The sequence below is a fragment of the Rhodnius prolixus genome, unplaced genomic scaffold (genome assembly GCF_049639745.1).
Source record: "Rhodnius prolixus isolate KJV_2025 unplaced genomic scaffold, Rpr scaffold_4, whole genome shotgun sequence".
In the NCBI taxonomy this organism is placed as follows: Eukaryota; Metazoa; Arthropoda; class Insecta; order Hemiptera; family Reduviidae; genus Rhodnius; species Rhodnius prolixus.
Genome location: NW_027411614.1, coordinates 20,338,340 through 20,357,447, shown reverse-complemented (window position 1 = coordinate 20,357,447; position 19,108 = coordinate 20,338,340). Strand labels below are relative to the sequence as shown.

The 19,108-nt window shown below is 31.1% G+C and overlaps 1 protein-coding gene and 1 long non-coding RNA gene across 8 annotated transcripts in view; one reads left to right on the top strand and one right to left on the bottom strand.

The window, feature by feature from the left end:
* LOC141455404 (uncharacterized) overlaps positions 1–8,854 on the top strand; it is a 59,830-nt gene extending 50,976 nt beyond the window's left edge. For 2 of the 6 annotated variants that reach the window (XR_012459251.1, XR_012459250.1), the window contains 6 exons: positions 5,084–5,137; positions 5,507–5,610; positions 5,714–5,767; positions 7,297–7,746; positions 8,283–8,437; positions 8,509–8,854. This is a non-coding gene — a long non-coding RNA (uncharacterized lncRNA). Of the gene's footprint in view, positions 1–4,498; positions 5,002–5,083; positions 5,138–5,506; positions 5,611–5,696; positions 5,768–7,132; positions 7,195–7,296; positions 7,747–8,282; positions 8,438–8,508 lie in introns of those variants that run through there. The other 4 variants (XR_012459249.1, XR_012459247.1, XR_012459248.1 and 1 more) reach the window with 4 other exon arrangements.
* wb (wing blister) overlaps positions 1–19,108 on the bottom strand; it is a 126,486-nt gene that overhangs the window by 85,817 nt on the left and 21,561 nt on the right. For both annotated transcript variants that reach the window (XM_074130413.1, XM_074130414.1), the window contains exon 2: positions 17,979–18,238. In XM_074130413.1, the coding sequence (XP_073986514.1) occupies positions 17,979–18,238 (260 nt within the window). The remainder of the gene's footprint in view (positions 1–17,978; positions 18,239–19,108) is intronic.

Here is a 19,108-nt window from a genome sequence, read left to right as displayed (position 1 = left end):
TGTCCGGTGATGGACAGTGTTGTTTGTAACGAGAGAACACTGTCCGGAGGCTGGCAGTGCACTGAAAAAAGCTCCGGGCGCCAATAACCTTAGATGTTGACGCGCCTTAAATCTCAAAAAAAAAAAAAAAAAGTTGAGAAGAACTTAGAGGTATTTCTGCAAAATTATCTACCTCCTTCAATAAAAAAAAAAACTTGAACTGTATAACGATAAAATCTAAACGAACTAGATTTAATAAAACATAACCTGACTGATACAAATAGTGATGGTTATAACAGTGAGAAAGGAACCAAACAAGCCCAACTACTGCTGTATCACACAAACACACTGCTTGGTCTGTCTCGGAATTAATCATTAGTGAAAAGCGTTAGCGTTGAGCGAGGCCAGGTTGCCTTGTTTGTTTACAAGACGTCCTGAGCCTAGGTCGACCACCTCGCCTTAAATATCCCGGATTGAAAAGACCTAACGGGCTTTACTATTAACCCACCATCTGCGCTTGTCCCACTTTTTACTATGTACTGCTGGCAGCTAAAAGATTTACTACAGTTTTCGTTTTTGTTCCCCATTAACTCTTTTTTTCTTCCGCCACATGAAACTTCGAGAAATTGCTTAACATTTGCTTGGTCATAGTGCTGAAACATTCATCTCACTATACCCTTCTGGCGCAAAATTATATTTTGTCTGGAGAAAAAGTTATACTATTATGGAGCTCGCATAAGGCCTATGTTTTGATGATTTACCTTCACTAAATTTATTTTCGTGGAAATTATAATGTTCTCAATACATAATGACACATATTATATACGGTGGGTTTAGAGGTTGTACCCCTCATGAATTAGGCTAACTACTTGAAAAATATTGTTATTATTTGCAGATCTGCAAGCCTGCTTTGTAGAAAGTATCACTTATTGCACTTGATTTATATTAAATATTATTTTCAAGTTTTTTTTTTAAATCACAAAACTAAAATGCCTTCCCTTAAAGGTAAACACCAATCATATGTGATAACATTGATTAAGAAGGAATGTCTCAGCTTATTCTTTCAGAAAATAAAATAAAAACTTTTTATGAATTTCTTTCCCATATCTTTTGTTCATTTACGAAAACAGGCGTGTATTCAAACTGTTAAAACATCCCATATCGAATGTCGCTAACATCAAGCACAAAATATTTAAGAAACAAATAAGGTTGTAGCTGCATTTCTGAAAAGGAAAGTCAAGCGAGCATACAAATATTTACTCTTGAATAAAACATGACTAAGAATACAGTATGTCCAGAACTTTGTAAAATTAGGCACTACCCATAGTGTATATAATTTAATATTAATCTTCAATTGGTTTAAATTTAAAAATGTTGTATTTCTTTTAACATTATTTTCATAAAATTAATATTAGCTATTAAATAATAACCTTTACTCTAACTAAGTAATAACTTTTCATTAAAATTCATTTTAAAGACTGAATAGTAAAACTTAAAACTGACATTATCTAATAATAAATAAATAATACGGCAATTATAGGTAAAAAAATTTACCTGACTGATCGATGTTGGATAATGAGGATGAACCTCGTAAAACTGTTATCAAAATTGCTAAAGTTCATTATCAATCTTTTATTTCAGTATGAAACTGGTCCCTATTATTTTAAATAAAATGTAAAAATCCAAGCAGGTAGTATAAATAAACATTAACAGGATATTAAGTTAGTCCTGAGGGTCGAAAATCAAGGTTATAAATATATTTGAGACTCGTTCGACACTGATGGTATATTTATATACCATAGGTAAAACAAAACTAAGCAGGACATCACTCGAACATATAAAAGGATATAAATATCCTACAGGAAGAGGTAGAGACAGGGCGTGAGGTTTCAGAGCGGAGACAAAAGAGGCCACCTTAAACTGAAGGTTATTTCTAATTTTGTACAAGATATCTTTTCATTAATTTTAATATTCAAAGAGTATTTCCGTCTTTTAAAAGTTTTTCTTCTGTCACATCCATTCTTTAAATGTATCAATAAAAGCCATTGCTAAATTACTTATAGGCTAGTTCTTAGATCCAAATAACTTATCTTGGGATATTATGAATAAATTATCATCATCTTATTCTGTAATGTTTCATTTTTATTATAGATCATCTCTTTTCTTCTTAGAGTATTTATTTGGTATAAGCTCCTCTTTTATTGGCATTTGCAATTTATGACTCAGTTATTTATTACAAACTGTAAAATAACTTGTCTTAAAACCAATCTGACATTTTCTTTTTTATGCGTGCATGTCACCAGCAGTCCTTCTTAATGTTTTACATAATGTTAAGATTGCTATGAACCAAGGAAACAAATCGTACTCCAACCATTGATGTGGCTTCTAGATTCTAAGGAATGTTGGGGTTTGGGAATAATAGAATGAAAAGGAACTACTGATTTAGGAAAAATAGTTTTTGATAGTATTTTTTTAGAGACAATAAGCGTAAGAGAGGTTGAAATGGAAGAGGTTTGGTGGAAGGCGGTTAGCTAAGCGTCTGAGAACTGATTCAAGATCGACAGGAAATCGGTGTAAAATTAACAATATATTTTTGTTTTATTGAGAGTAAAACGATTTGATTTAATATTTCTGGAACATTAGGAGATATAAATTCATTAAATTAAGCAATCTCTTTAAAAGCGATCTGCAAATAATGAACAGTTGGTTTTCCTATGAGGATCATCTATTAGATGCACCCGATAACGTTGGAAAAAGCATATTAGTTCTAACAAGCAAACTTAGTTCTTATTTTTGAACATTTCATTAAGATTATTACCAATAGTTTTCTGAAAACATAACAATCGTATCACATTCAAAAGTCTGAAAGAATTAGTGGAGATGTCTAGGTTTTTCTCAAATCAAGTATGTTAGCTCACCACAGACTACGGCCCCTAATTTGGTCGTTGAATGTTAAACCAATCTAAATAAAATTGATATTATTTCAATTAGCAGCTATAACACTAACACTTTATCAACTGCACTAAAAATACTCGCATGTATAAACAATCTTCATTATTAGTTTAGTCTGAACTAAATAAAGACTAGACAATTGCATTTTATATTAGTTTCTAAATTGAACGCATAATTTAGATAGTTACTTAAGTACAAAACTCTTGATTTTATGGACAGACTTACTAAATAAACTATCCTTTTTAAACAAATAGTTTATATTTAAGAAGGGTCTGGGTAAATGAAGGACAATAAACTCAGAAGATCAACCCTATAACTGTCGCAGGCACTAAATCAGTTGAGTTTATTTTTAACCGCACACCGCCCTTCTTGTTGTTGGTAATATTGGGAACTTCTTGTCCATGCTTCTGTACTGAATGATGTTAATGTATATTAAGTTTCAAAAAAGTTTTATATTCTGTAAAGGATAACAAGAGAAATTAAAATATTGTCTTTCCAACAGGTGTGGGTGATTTCGAAGAAGGTAAAAATCTTGATAGATCTATTGGGCTCTAATGAGAATCTACGAAGGAGTTGGGATAAATAACTGCAAGAAATATCATATTAGACAAACAAATATTCTAAACGTTCACAAAGCTGATCGATATTTCAGATGATGAATTTTACCGGCTTTTTTTTTTTATCATTTTTTCAAAACCGCCTGAAAAAGTTTCTGCTCTCTCTTACATTTTATTTTCTGAATCCTTCATCAGACCGATCTACGGTATTCGCTTTTCATGTATAAACTATCCTAGGAAATCAAGTCTGGGAATGATTAATTAAACATTTTCTGAATTTGAATTCCCACGTGGAAGATCCGCTGCCCTTAGATTACAAAAGCCTCGAAAACCAATCGTCCGTTGATCAAAATGACAAGGTACAGTGTCCGTAGCTCGGCTGAACAATATGAAGAGACTCAGGCTGCCAATGACCTCAGAGATTAAATTCAAAAATAAAATTAAGCCGTTAGAATAAATAGCAATTTTTTTGCTGCAAAAGATTGCTGGGCATTGACAATCAAATAACATTTAAAATCACCACTTGCTTCTGATTAAAAGTTTTATAGACAAGAAGAAATATAAACAAACATTAATTAACGACAGCAAGTATAACTCTTCAATGTATAATTCCTTACAGGTTCTTAAGTTACCTAACATTATTTGCGAAAATATTTGTGCTCTTTACATCCCATAAAAAGATCAAGAGTTCAATTAATTAGCGCCTAAAAGATTCAGCGCAAACTTGAAACCATAGGCAAATAAAGTCATTAATAAATAAACTCATCAATAAATTCAAAATCACGTTGAAAAAAGGCACCTTCAAATGTACCACTGTAAGTTTTATCTTAAATAGAAATCTTAAATAATATGTGTTCCTTTTATCAGATTACGAACCACTCGCCAGTTATCATCTAAGCAGATGAATCTTTTAAAATATGTAATCTTAACACATTGCTGTTTTTTTTTTTTTTTTGGTTCTTTTATCTAAACTAATTATATAAAGTAAATAACTTTTGACTGTAAGGTATGTGACCTAACTCATAAGACAAACTTTGGTTGGTATGTGCCGATATCCAATTTAGTGTTTTTTGTAGATTAAATTTTTGAGTTCGCTTACATGCAACTAGAGGGCGCCACAATTAGGTATTGTTCAAAATCGAACGCCTGAAACCTTCTGATTGGTTTTCTCGAAAACGGTTTCTATAATTTATTTTAACTACTTATTTTTCTACTTACTGCGAACCAATAGTATACTTCTGTTTCCTTTTTCTCGATAAGTGAGAAGTCTTTTCCCGTGAGAATGTATATTAGGTTACTTCGGTGCAAGGAGAAGTTGGGTCTACCTTCTTGTGTGAGCCAATCAATGTAATGTGAGAACTTAACATCTATTAACGGGGTGAAAAGTGGCAAAGGATTAATCTTACAAATTTGAAGAAACTTGCCTGATCGAAAGTGCCAATTCATCAAATATATTTTGTGTTTTTTAGTGATTCTCAAAAAAGAGAACACGTTCACTGGGAAATAGAAAATCGTGCGTATTCAAGATTCATTTTTCATTTTGTTCAATTAGTCGATTTGAACTCTCTCTACAGTTTGAAAACTCTCTTTTACAGTGTGAGCCCTGCCACGCGTGTCTTCATTACAACGTGAAGTATACGGCTTAAGAAGTGAGTATGTTAAAACTAAGTGTACAACTCATAAAATTAGAGGAACTTGTCAGAAATGCCCGGTACAGTTAGCTACTCCTTAGTATATTAGCTTTGGAATAATTGTTTTTCTTTCTTAATCCATAATTGGTAACTTGTAAATTTGCATTATTTAAACGGAATATCAAAGTTAATTATCACAAAACGTATTTTTGCTAAAAGTGCATCCAAAAACGAGATTCTTGAGACCAGATTTTTTATAATTCAATATAATTTGAAACTAGGCGGAATAAAACTGTAATAATGTAGTAAAATCCAACAAATGCTAGAAAAAAGAAAACAAAAAAGATCATTCGAATTTTTTTTTTTTTAATTTATTTATTTTCACAGCTGCCGTTAATTTCTACTGACACACGATACAACATATAGTAGCACACAAAGATTAGCAAGGACGAAATCCCCAATGAAGACACCGTCCTATTCTCACTTCTTAAGTAGGTTGCGAGGCTACAAGTGTTGTTTTAATTTGTTATGATTTACTAACAAATGAAATTAGCTTCTGGTTTAATACGTTAAATAGAAAACTTTCTTTTACAGTGTGAACCTTGCCACGCGTGTCTTCATTACAAAGTGAAGTATACGGCTTAAGAAGTGAGTATGTTAAAACTAAGTGTACAACTCATAAAATTAGAGGAACTTGTCAGATATGTCCGATACAGTTAGCTACTCCTTAGTATATTACTGCTTAAAAATCCAATGTCTTAAATTACTTGAATATTCAACGGACACTTGTTCCATTACATACCATGTTCCGTGTTCTTTTTATAACTTTACATTGTGTGAAAACTTATAAATATTTATTATTACAAATAAGACAGTGTGGTGTTCCATTGTATGTAGTGTAAATTGTACACTCTCTCACAACAGCTTTGTTCCATAGTTTTTATTTTTCTTAACACTCTGTAGAGTTGTATTTTGTTTTTTTATTTTTTATCTAACCCAGTTGGTTGATGTGTTGTTTGTTATTTTACTAATATGTTTTGATCACATTTTCATAGATTACCATGTACCATTACCTACTTTTATTCAGCTTTTTTTTTAATTACAGCATTTCATGTCTCTTCAAACGAAATTCATTTGCTATTGTCATTTAAAATTAAGCAGATAATTAGGCACAAGGATCCTCTATATATTTAATCATTTGTTTTGTTTTCATTGTCAAATTAAACCTTAAAATACTGAGATTTCTCCTCCAAACTAAAGTCAATCAATTAAAGAATAATTTCAGTCATTACGATATTTTTGCCAAGTTTTCGACCAGGAGATCATCTTCATTTGCACTTCCAACTTGTTAGTATCCTTTAATACCCATCTCTTCTTGTAAAAGAATGATAACTAAGTCTGCTTAGACTTGATTCATTCAAGACTCGAAAACAATTAAGGTGCATCCTTTGAAAGCTATTTAGTTACATGTAGAGTCAAACTTTTACAAATGTTTAAGATGATGGAACTATTTTACCTTACTACCTTTAAATTGGAGATGTTTTAATTTTCATTTTTCAGTATTTAACTGATCAATGGTTCCCAACTACACAAGTTGGTTTAAAGACTGTGGTATGATGTGTTCACCTTTGACCTCTCCGTCAGAGTAGTCAGGAGGGCACTTTAAGTTACAGCGCAGTGGAATGTAGCACTACCACTTCCACAGGACATCTGCTCCAAGTTTTTTACCTTGTTCCTAGCCAATGTTTCTCAGGATAGTAATTTCACTTAATTTGATCTACTCTATTTGTGTGTAAACTGTTAATAACCATTGGAGGGACAAAAGTTTGTACCTACTACTCTGTTTATTTATATATATTTTTTTTTTAATGGTGAGCATACTCCAGTATTCTAATCATTTGTACCTTGACACCTTTATTAAGACTTTCACTTGAACTATTTACAAGAACAAGTAATCTCTCTTCACTGAATCCCTTCCATTATTCAGACTCACAATTTGTTCTGTTTTTGCAGTAACAAGAAAGCATCGCTATTTCTCGCTAAAGAAACTTAAGATTCATCTCAATTACAATGAAGTATGGAGTCCTCTAATTGAAAAAGAGTTTAACAAATGTGAATTTTGATTTGTTATGCACTTTCTTCACTATTTCAACTTTGTTTTGTTGTGGATTTTTCAGATCCAAAGATTCAAATCTCCATTGGTGTTGCAGCCTCCCTTATCTTCACTTGGTATCTCATATCTTATAAAAATCTCCCTTTGGAATATCTGTCGGATGAATCTGACTCTGAGTTTGACGATGAACAAGACGTTGAAGAGATTTTTATAACTACAAATGTGAAGACTTGAGAGTGTAATCTCCTGAAAGGAATATAATTTTGGATAAAGATGAATTCATCCGGGAATTCAAAGAATATTTACAGAATAAAAAAGCATCTCCTTCAGATTCCGGAGGCAGTGCTAAAAAAACCAACTTCGGAGCTAATAATACACCTCAAAAATAAGCTCAATTCATTCTCTAACATAGACGTCAATTCATTGATCAAGAATTTTAAAAATCTTAAATTGAATATTAAAAGGATGATTCACCAAGAGACTGAACCAGACCTTTGTCCAGTCTGTAAAAAAGGTAAGTGTTGTGCAAAAGGATGAATGTGTGACAGTGCCCCAACTCGAACCCAAATTTATGGAGAACATTTGGGATATTATAACAAGCGGGGATACTAATAAATATATTTTGGCTAAACAATGGTTGAATCCGGATGAATCTGGAGTTAAAACACAAGCATGATTCTTCCAAACCTTATCACGTCGGGGTCACCAGTTTGTAGGGAAAGTCTTTTAGTCTGTTATAGTTATAACAATACAACAAAATAACACTTATTACATTAACGCGGTCATCTCTTTTTTGTTTACCACAAATCAGTATTTTTATTTTTTCGTTTACATCTCGAGTCATTCTACACAATAAAAAATATGTTTAAACAATCCACATATTTAATCAGATGTATCATTTATTATTTCTATTATTATTATTATTAAGTGACTGTTGCAGAGTGGGGCCCCTACAATATAATCCCTTTCCATTTGATTGAACTCAGAACCCAGTTCTCCTAGTGTCTGCTCTGTCTGCCAAAGATTGTTTTCATTTAATTGTCATCGTAGGTATTCAGTGAGGATGCAGTCGGATGTCTGAGGTAGCCTCTATAGCAATTAAAGAGTTTATTATTATCACACTCATTTTATAAAAAGAAAAGAGAGAAGACAGACCAACCTTACAATAAAAATGTAAAAAATATTGTAATTGTCGATAATATAAGGTAATAAATAATTTTAGTACACTAATTTTATTCACTAACTCTATTGTAAAATATACTATATTATATTACAGAATAAAAAAGCATCTCCTTCAGATTCCGGAGGCAGACAAAACCAACTTCGGAAACATCTCAAAAATAAGATCAAGTCATTGTCTAATATAGACTCATATTCAATGATCAAGAAGTTTAAAAATGATTAAAGAATTTTAAAAATAGAGTTTAAAAAGAATTCTGTATTGTAGAAAAAGATTGTGAAATAGTTACTGATGTTGTAAATATCTGAAGACGACCTAGCCTCTAGTTCGAAAGCTTGGCAAAAATGAAAAAATTAATGACTGAAAGTTGCAATATTCTTTCTTCCTTATTGAATAGAACTTGTAGTATATTTTTTGATTAAAATTTATTTTTTATATCTTGGATAGTGATGCGCAAACGTTTTTCGACGCAACCCACTTTCTTGGCATTTCTTGATTGTATAGAAAAATTGATTGAATATCCGTAAGTTGCTTCTTTTTCCCTAAATATTAATTTCTGAACTTGGAGAAATTGCAAAAGAAATCGGGTACCAAGTTGGTATTACCAACCCGTTAAACAAAAGTTGTGATTTTATTAACACTTAATAAAAATAGTTTTAGTGGAAAAATTCAATATTATAAAATTTATTTCAATCTATCGCGAACCTCGGAGTGGTTTAGGCACAACTGCTCTAAAAGAGGTTTATCGTTTCTTCAAACTTATGATTGAAAGTTTTTTGTACATATCACCCATTAAGTAAAAACAAAAAGTTACTTGATAAGAACTAATTGGACTTTTGGCTAATTGCAATTAATTCAAAATGTAAAATTGGCAAAATATAAAATATATTCTGCAACTGTTTAGTACAGTGGCAAACATGATCCTGGTTCAAAATAACTATAGTTCACTACAAGAGTTTTTTAAATGATTTTGATTCATTTTTTATTTGATATAAAACTATTACATAAAAATAATTAAAATAAATATTTCATTGCAACTTCAAAATGGTATTTAAAACATTAAATTTTAAATAGAACATGGTAGTTATTGCTTCTCCCAATAGATCGCAGAAACCGAGCAAGTACATATGTTGTATTTGCATTGTACTGTCAGAAAGAAGGGTTCTTAACTTGTTTTGACTCACAGACCCCATAGACTATAAAGTAAAGGGCTATGGACTCCTCTTCTAAGTATAATTAATTCTTAAACATATTATGCCCTAACATAAACTAAAATTACTTTATGCGCACCTGCTTCAAAAAGTAAATGATTAGGTGTGAAAAAAATCACATCTTTAGATGCATTTTTACTAACTATGGGCCTACATGAAGTGTCCTTTCAATTTCGTTGGCTTTATACTTTTTGAACAGTTCACATTCTCAGGATGCAATCTTACATTTTCACATTTTCCCTTAAAATAGGTGACCGCAAAGGGTTCGTAGGCCCAAGATCCTATGGTTGAAATCAGGTTTTGTGGGAGAATATATTTTTTTATATTCGGATCTCTCACAGATTTTGGAAATTTAAAAACTAATAATGTACAAATTCTGCTTGTTCTTCTTTTGACATTGTCACTGGAGAAATAATTTCTTGAAATAAGTTTTGGGGCAATTAAAAAGGCAGTGTTTATATTGTGAATTTAGCGGAAACTAACTAAGTAATAAAGTGGTTTACCTAGCCCCAATAATTTAAATGAACCACGTCCAATCAGCATCCTTTTAGTTAATTCAGGTCATTGTGACATTATCTTGAGAAAAAAGACTTAGGTTCTATTGTAGTCTACCTAGTTTATCCAAGACTAAATAATAAAATTGTCTTCTAATTGAAATAATCTGCTTTCAACTAGTTTTTATTATTACTCTTATTGTACTTTCGTGTTAAATCAAATTGATTGAATGGTGAACAGATTTTGCTTTTAGGTATACACTTTATTTATTTCAGAATTTATTTATTCCTTAGAAATGAAATGAGAAGTAGATTAAATCTAAATTTGCAAATATTCTTAGGATAGTTGAATATCAGTCTGAACCTCCTTCCTATACATGAAATAATCTAGTTGACCCTTTGACCTAAAAATAGTTATTGACAAATGCTAAAAAATTATGCAAGCTAACACACAGAGTTGCTTCCCTTCGCATAAGTTGGGTGTTGCTATAGAAACGAATGGGACCTTGGATATTAAATTGGCCCATTCACAAACTATATATTCATTAAAGAGAGGCTGACTGATGCTTCAGATTGCTTTACTGATGAGGGGCCTACTAATGTTTTTACAGATTAGATTTATTTAATTTTTCCCTTTTTTTAACATCAGTTTTTTTAAGAAATATGGTTCCATATTTTTTAAAATCCAATTCAATGATGTTATTTCTTTTCTTTGCTTACAATTAAGATTACAATCAAGGTGGAATGAATTTGAAATAGAAACTTCATTTTTATTTTACTATATTTCATATTATATATGATACACTCAAATTATACTCTACCTTAAATTGTAAACTATTCACTTTACCTTTTTACGATTTGAGACAGGATTACAATGTACAAATAACTATTCAATATTTATTCAAGTATTTTAATATATGTATTTGTTTATTTGTACAACTCAATATTATGAAAAAAAAAAATATTATTTGTAATAATAATATTTTTAATTGAATTTTTCGACCACGTTTTACTTCAATAGGGTGTTGCATGTTAGTTTGAGTTTTAATCCAAACTGAGAATTTAACAACAGTGTCTCGCACAATCATTTTAGAAATTTACTTTCCCAAGATCACATTATCTTTGCTTGATGCATGAATGAAATAGTTTTTTAACTATAGTTTCTTCAAAATCAACTTATTCATATTTTTCTAAACTATTCGTTAAGTTTAGATTATATGAAGTTGTAGTCCAAAATATGAAAGCTTTTCTACACATTTTATTTGAATAATGTTAGATTTTAGACCTGTTTCTCAAGAATTTCAAATCCATCACAGAAGTCACGTAGAATACAGCCACTAATTATTTTTACAAATATTTGTTCTCACACCTCAGTACTTGCAATCGAGCTTCTATCTCTGATCTAATCTTAGCGGTATATGTTAGCTGGCGAATGGTTAATTTTTCAGCCAGATTCTATTCCATTAAGACCTTTATACTGTTGTTTCAATACAACAAGTGACTACATTAAGTGTCTGTTGTGTTTACTTATTTCTCTTTAACCAACATCTTCGGCAATAAGTATTTAACATCATTCATATGACAAATGTACACTAAATATTCTTTAATACAATTTTCTTAGGTTAAAAAAAAATGTAAATAAATCTCTAAATGTTAAAATAAATAAAAAGAAGAAATTAATAGTTATTTTAAAATAATCGCAATCTGAATACGTACGATAATTCGAAAATGAAAATAGGACATGTAAGCTATTTTGAGTTTAGGTGAGTCACTTCACTAAAAGTAAAGTTATGAATCAAGAAGTCAACGTAAACTTTGACTGTTTATTTATTCGTCTGAAACTTATAAACATTATGTAAGCAGTAGTGAAGGTAGTTCAAAAAAAGTAAAACAATGAATATTTATTTAAACTTAAAACCTTATTTTTTTGTAGATGTCTAAATTAGAAGCAGTTTTTTTTTATTTATTTTACAATTCGTATTTACTAAATTGGAGTTTCATTTATTTTTTAACTCTGTGAGCACATTGAGGGCTTGGAAAAAAGCAGGAGAAAAGTATAATTCAGGCCCCATAGCAGATTCTGTGGGAGTGCTAGTTTAGATTAAAAAAAACAAAAACAAAAACGCTCCTTTTACCTTCGTCGGTGTTCGCTCGCTAATGTGTTATCTAGACAGTCTGAGGAACAAGAACCGTTCAACCGCAACGACTCCAAGCCAACGGAATGTTTAAAACATACACGATTAATCCTAGGAAAACTATAATAAACAAGTTTTTTCAAATTTGTGAGTTTTAAGTACAATTTTAAGCTAACAGAAGTACTCATCCATACTTATTGAACGCAACAGCTTTCTGAAAACGACTTTGCATAACTTGCCGCTTGCGGTAACACGGGACTTTTAACTTTTTGCTTTCATTTTTATCTATGCTGGGTCTAAATTCATACATATATGCCTCTACAACAAAGTTTCTTAAACAATTTTTCGAAACTTTTTAGCAATAAAAACCTATTTTTGATAACTGGATATGATCTCTACGTTTTCTCTAAGTATTCGTAAAAATTTAAGCAGCCAATGAAGTTGCTTAACTTTCATTTTGTGTCAATAAGTTTAATTTCAATTCTCTGGTTAACATAAACATAAGATTCTAACTAACGTACGTATATGGCTGGCAAGAATGTTACATTTGCACCTAATTAAAAAATTCAAAACTAAAAACATTAGAGGGTAATATTTCAAAATGACAAACAGTCAGACATTATTCATTGTTACATGTAGTGAACGTTAAGACAAGTAAATGAAAGAGAAGAATCATTTAGATGTCGAAGAAATGCCATCAATGTTTCTTCCCCTGAGTCATCAAGGGATGATTAATGACACATCTTTATAATGAAACACAAAAAATAAAAATTAAACCTTTTAAGGAGAGCTCCAAACATTGTTGAATTGCATAAATTTCGCATAATTAAGCTCTATTTATTTTTTAAATATATGTGGAATAAAAGGACATCTGCCAGGTATTTATAAAAAGAGTAAAAAAACTAAAATATTGACTAATATAAGGATGTATTTTAAGATACCACCCACACTTTTTTTTACTTCGATAAGTCGTTAGAGCATTTAAATTATATAGTGCCATGTATGGCGATCTTTAGACAGGAGTTACTTTATTCTTATTATGAAATAAAAAACAGATGTTTCCAAAACTGACGTCAGTTTTTATTACGAATGATATATCTACTTATTTATTATTCAATTCATTTGCATTCCTTTGTGTATCAAATAAATGTGTCTTAATGGATTAGCGCCGGAAGATTGTTTTTGAGATATTTAAGGTCCCAAATTTTACTTAAAAAATTCTAAAAACATTGGATAAAACTTAACCAACATTTTTTCCACGCAAAAATCTTAAAAACATTAAACGAAGAATATTGTTTTGTAAAAAAAAAAATATTTTTTAAATTAAATGCGTACACACTTTATTTAAAACCAAAATAAACGTTAATATAAAAACAAAAAATTATAAATTACTTAATTCTTGAATATTCCCATCCAAAACTGTAGGCAAAAATAAATTTTAGTATCAGTAGAACATAATGGTATAGGAGCTTCTACTGTGGTAGAATGTACGTCTGAGAAGGGTAAACATTACACTATGACTGACCGACACCATTTTACCTAACTTGAATTTAGCCAATGGGTACAATATAGATAGCGGTGCAAAATAAAAGTTGCCTTAATGCTTTCTCATTGGCTATTTTCTAATAGTCAGCTCCATCTCTTCACTATGCTGCCTACACTGAGCTCCTATTGTATTACGTTCCACTGATATTTAACTTGTAATTTTTGAATATTTCTATCTAAAACTGTAGTAAATTCAATTTTGGTATCAGTAAAACATAATAGTATAGAAGCTCACAGTAGAATCTACGTCTAAGTAGGTAGCAGTGGAAGGGTGAAGATCAGCCAATCAGAATACACTACAACTGATCGACGCCATTTTACCCAACATAGTCAATGATTATAATATATCTATTGGTGTAAAATGAAGGCTGCCCAAGTGCTTTTTTATTGGCTGATATTTTCTTATAGACAACACCATCTTTTCTTTATGGTTTCAACACTGAGCTCCTACTTTATTATGTTCTACTGTTACTTAACTTGCCATTTTCTTTACTTTTAGATGGAAATTATTAACAACAATTCCTATTTTCCATATTTCACTCGTTTTTATAATTAATTTGCCATAATTAACTGTTTTTATTAGTTATTATACAGAAACTAATTTTTGTATTAAATATTATCCGATGAAAATGTATTTTCTGGGACAAAGTAGGAGCTTTGGAAAAATATATTTGTTTTCAAACAAATTAAATTAAAACAACCAAACGTCTCAATTCACAAGAGATCAAACAGGAATAACAACGAATTAACTTAATCAATTAACTTTGTTTGAATTTATTAATGTTCTTTATTTACATACTTATAAGTATATATGTCTACTGTAAGATGAAATTTAACAATTAAAATAACAAATAGGCCTTTTATTTCTTAATTATACTTGCTACTTAGGCAAAAGGATCAGCTAGAGATAAAAAAAAGTGAATTGTATTGGAGATCCTGAGCTTGTCCTAGGATTTTTTCTTCCTGTCTAATGTCGGGTCGCTGGCATTACACTAAAAAAGGCTTCGGGGGCGAATGACTGCAGATGTTGAAGTCTTTTTTTATTTTTTTTTTTTTATTTTTTTTAAATAGCTTAACAATTACTTTATTTAAGGAAGTTATTATTCAAATTTCCAATTGTGTACCTCTTAATAAAAAGAGTTGGGAATTCTTTTTATGATTCATTTTTAATGCATTTTATTACTTTATCTTTTTTATGATCTTTGTTTAAGGATCTCTCAATGTTGTTTACTATTCCATTCGCAAATAACTTATTTCCGGCATTTGTAAGAAGATAATTGTTTGTATTTCTTCTCTGGAAAATGAGGCAAGTCATTTCTTGCTATAATTTACTTTACTTTTTTATTTCTCTAGTTTTTATGATTAACGAATTATTTAATGAAAAAAAAAAATATTAAAAAAATTATTTTTGAAAAATAATGTAAAACAGTAAATACCAATTATGAACCAGCGGCGAATTTCCGCTTGAATTGTATATTGGGCGTGTCAACGCTGGGGTCATTGGTGGCCACAGCCTTTTCCATTATAATGCTGGTTTCTGTACAAAATCCTCTCGATAAATACTATACGTCCATCACCAGATGTTGAGCTGTAAAAGGCTCCTAGAAAGAGTAAATCTAAGGAACGCTGCACGTTTGGTAATCAAATGTCTTAATCACTGGGCATTGCACACTTACTTAGCCAACGGTGTTAAACAGAATTAGTAAAATCTATTAAATGTTGGTAGTTTTTGAAGTGTCAGGTTTGGGTAGTAATACCTCGAAATAGTTGTTCCTCACACACTTTCCGTTTTCTATGTACCTAGATGGCCAATTTCCTAGTTGCCTAACATACCCGGGCACATCTTGATCTCAACTTTTCTTCTTCTACTTCTTCTTGTGGTAGTTACAAAAAAATAAACTCTTCTTGGATACCTTCCATCAGATGTTTATAGCAGATGGCTTTACCAGAAGAGGGCACCTTTGACAATCCGAGTAGGGCAACTACATCCATTTCTACGCTCGATAATCGCAGTAAATCCAACTTTTTCCTATGAAGAGACTATCGCTGATCCTTCCAGAAATTAACGTCAATAAAATAAATAGATTATAAACGCAGTCGAGGACAGTGTAAGGCATCATGGAAGTGAGAACCTGTCACTTACAAAAGTATTACTAAATAATGAAGTGTAAGAAAGAATAAATACACCCACCCATACTAATAATGAAGTGTCTAATCCAACTCTTAGTAGCTATTAATTCATAGATACCTTTAGAATGGAAAATAGCAAATTTAGTTAAATGAACAATAATCTCACTAATGCATTCAATATTTTATCATTTAAATAATAAATAATCCATTGTTCTTTTAAGGAAAGATACAACATCGCCACAATAGTAACACCAAACTTAGTAAAAGTCAGAATAAAGAAGTTAGATAACGGTCAGGAGTGAATCCCACTCTATGTGTATCTATATATTGTAATGACGATATATCATATAAACATATTGACTATGTATAGGATAGTATATTGTTATGACGTAGTGGCCAAGTGACTCAGTAAAGCTTGTCCCAGTGCCGGGCAACACCTACGCTTTTTTTTAAAAAAAGCCACTCCTTCTTTCGTATTGGTCGCGTGGGAATCATTTAATTTTCAAACATATTCATCTTTTACGACTTCCCATCTAATTCTTTTTGCGACGACAGGTACAGAAGCAGGGAAAAAAAAGGAAGTCTTTTGGTACCTACAACCGACAGTAACCGTGAAAATTGAAGATGTACCCTTCCAGGAAAGTCGGCTTTTTTCTTTTCTTTTTTTTGTAGTGAACACTTTAAGAAACTTATTTAAAAGAAGTATAGTTATTTATTTTGTACTTCGTTGTTTTACCTTGAGATTTATCAACTATTTAAGAAAATATTTATTCTAGATAAAAATTGTTATTTGCTTTTGATTGTCATAAATAACAGCAAAGTGAATAACAAATTGTCAAAAGTTTTTGAACGCAATACAATTTCCTTTCAAAACCACCATTTATTGGGTTATACCCAAATTTTATGCGAAAAATCTTAAACAAAGCTTGACAATAAACAAATTGAGAAATCACAACATGAATCTAAAATCCAAAGAAAAATGGTTAAGAGCATGGTCACTCGAGCAATTAGATTTCACAGTACATTATAAAGGAACTTATATCAGCAGCACTCTTCGAAAAGAATTGATTTTGGATGGAACTTGGATTATTGTTGAACGAATTTTTAATCGACAATTTTTATCAATATAATGATTTACATTTTGCTTGATTTCAATGATTAGAAGACAGACATCTACAAGCAACAAATGGACATCTCTATTCCATAAACTCAAAGACCCTTTTTAGCGCCTGATAATCGAGTTGCAAGGTCTTATTATTATTAATTGCGCAATACCACCATCCATATCTTTGTTCTCCAGCTTTTGAAGGAGATCACTAGAGTAGTATGAAACGTCGAACCAATTCTGTAAAGAATCTAACGATTCAGTAAAGTAACTTTTTCAAACTTTGAAGTAGATAAGGTGCAAGAAGCTTAAACGAAATATCAAGTTTTAGCTTTTTGTTATTGTTTATTTTAGGGCGAATAATTCATAAATCACGAACTCTTGTTGGTGCAATAAAACTTTTTTTAAGATTAGTAAAAGTAATGTAGTGATATCACCGCGATCACAAAGTTTAAGTAGCCTTATTATACAAATCAAAATAAATTTATTCATTCAATTATATCCAAAAATTTGCTAAAATATGAAAAATATAGAGCTTTACTCGACAGGTTTATTGGTCAAAGTGCCTTTTTTTTTAAAAAAAAATAAGTTTACGCATTGTTTTAGTAATTTTTATGAATTATGCCACCACTCAGAATAAAGTTTTTTGTATTATCAACCTCTAGAGGTAAATATAAATTGATTATTATATTCTTGTTAAGAGGAGATCAGCAATTTGAGTTGAATTATAAGATTCATCAGATTGTTGGGCTCAAACTAGCAACGGTAGCAGGCCCAATCCTATTATTGAAAATATGAATTTCCAAGGAATCTTTAGTAGGCTTTTGCTCAAAAAACTGGTTCTTCGGATTGCGCCACTGATGCATTCAGTTGGTGATATTATCTATGAAACTTTGTGAAATCATTTCATTAGAGATAGAATAAGTAGAACTAAATCTATCTTTACCTGCTTAAGGTCGATATCAAGAGTAATATATTGATAATGTTGGCCATGATATAATGAGGTACTCTGCCACCAAGTATTCGAATCGTGATCGAGTGCAAATTCCGGTGGATGTCTTTTATCGTGGCTTCTTGAATCGCAAACACCACACTGATGTCCGCCTCGTAATCGACAAAAAGTTTCCGGTCCATCCTGTCCGCAAGTACCATTAGCTCGAATTATAGCTCTGGCTCCTAAGTCGATTGGTTCTGGAAACAGTCCAACTGTAACATAAAAAAAAAGAAAAGACAAATTTAAATAAAATAACATTATAATCTGATAGTCTATAAAGTAGAATAACAACGGTAAAAGAATGTAAAAAAAACTACTAAGTAAATCTCATTTTCATTTTTTATTCGTAACAGTTGATGGTTCAGTGTTGTAACTACATCTTCACGTTATAGTCAAGTCTGGCAACATAAACTGAGCCCATTTGTTTTAATTTAAATTTTGTGTTAGCTAATTTTGGTTTCTACTGTTTTCATGTGCTAGAGGTTATTTTGTTTTCACTTCTTTGTTATTGATATTTCTATAATACTAATATTTTAATTTTATCTTTTATTTTAGTGTGGCTGGATATATTTATCCACGGCAGAGTTGTAGCTATAAATGTTTCGTTGTGGGTGAAATGGCGATTACTTTCTAACTGTCGTAACATTGTAGTCCCAAAATACATGAGGTCAGTCTCTCTTTCCAGCCACTACTGGTCTCATCATCTCTGACCAGCATCAATCACCGGAGTTCCCTAACGACTATTTTCTTCATACTCTTGTTGAGATGGAGACAATCTGTTTGAGTGCAAGCACTAGACAAACTGATAGCGCTTTGTCTTGAGGGCCATGCTGCAAAGACTGCACCGGTCTTAAGTCTCTGCATCCTTTAAAATGGAAGCTTGTAACATATTTCGTAGCTATGACCAGGAATTTAACAAAAAATTTAAGATTTCCGCAAGCGCAAGGTTTTCGTTCCCGAATAAAGTAATCCTCAACTCAGCCAAGCTTAGATTGGTAAGTCCGCATCAACGGAGATTATAGTCTGGCCACTTCTTGAAAGAGAACACATAATCGCTTGTTTTCCATCTGTGTTATGTTATC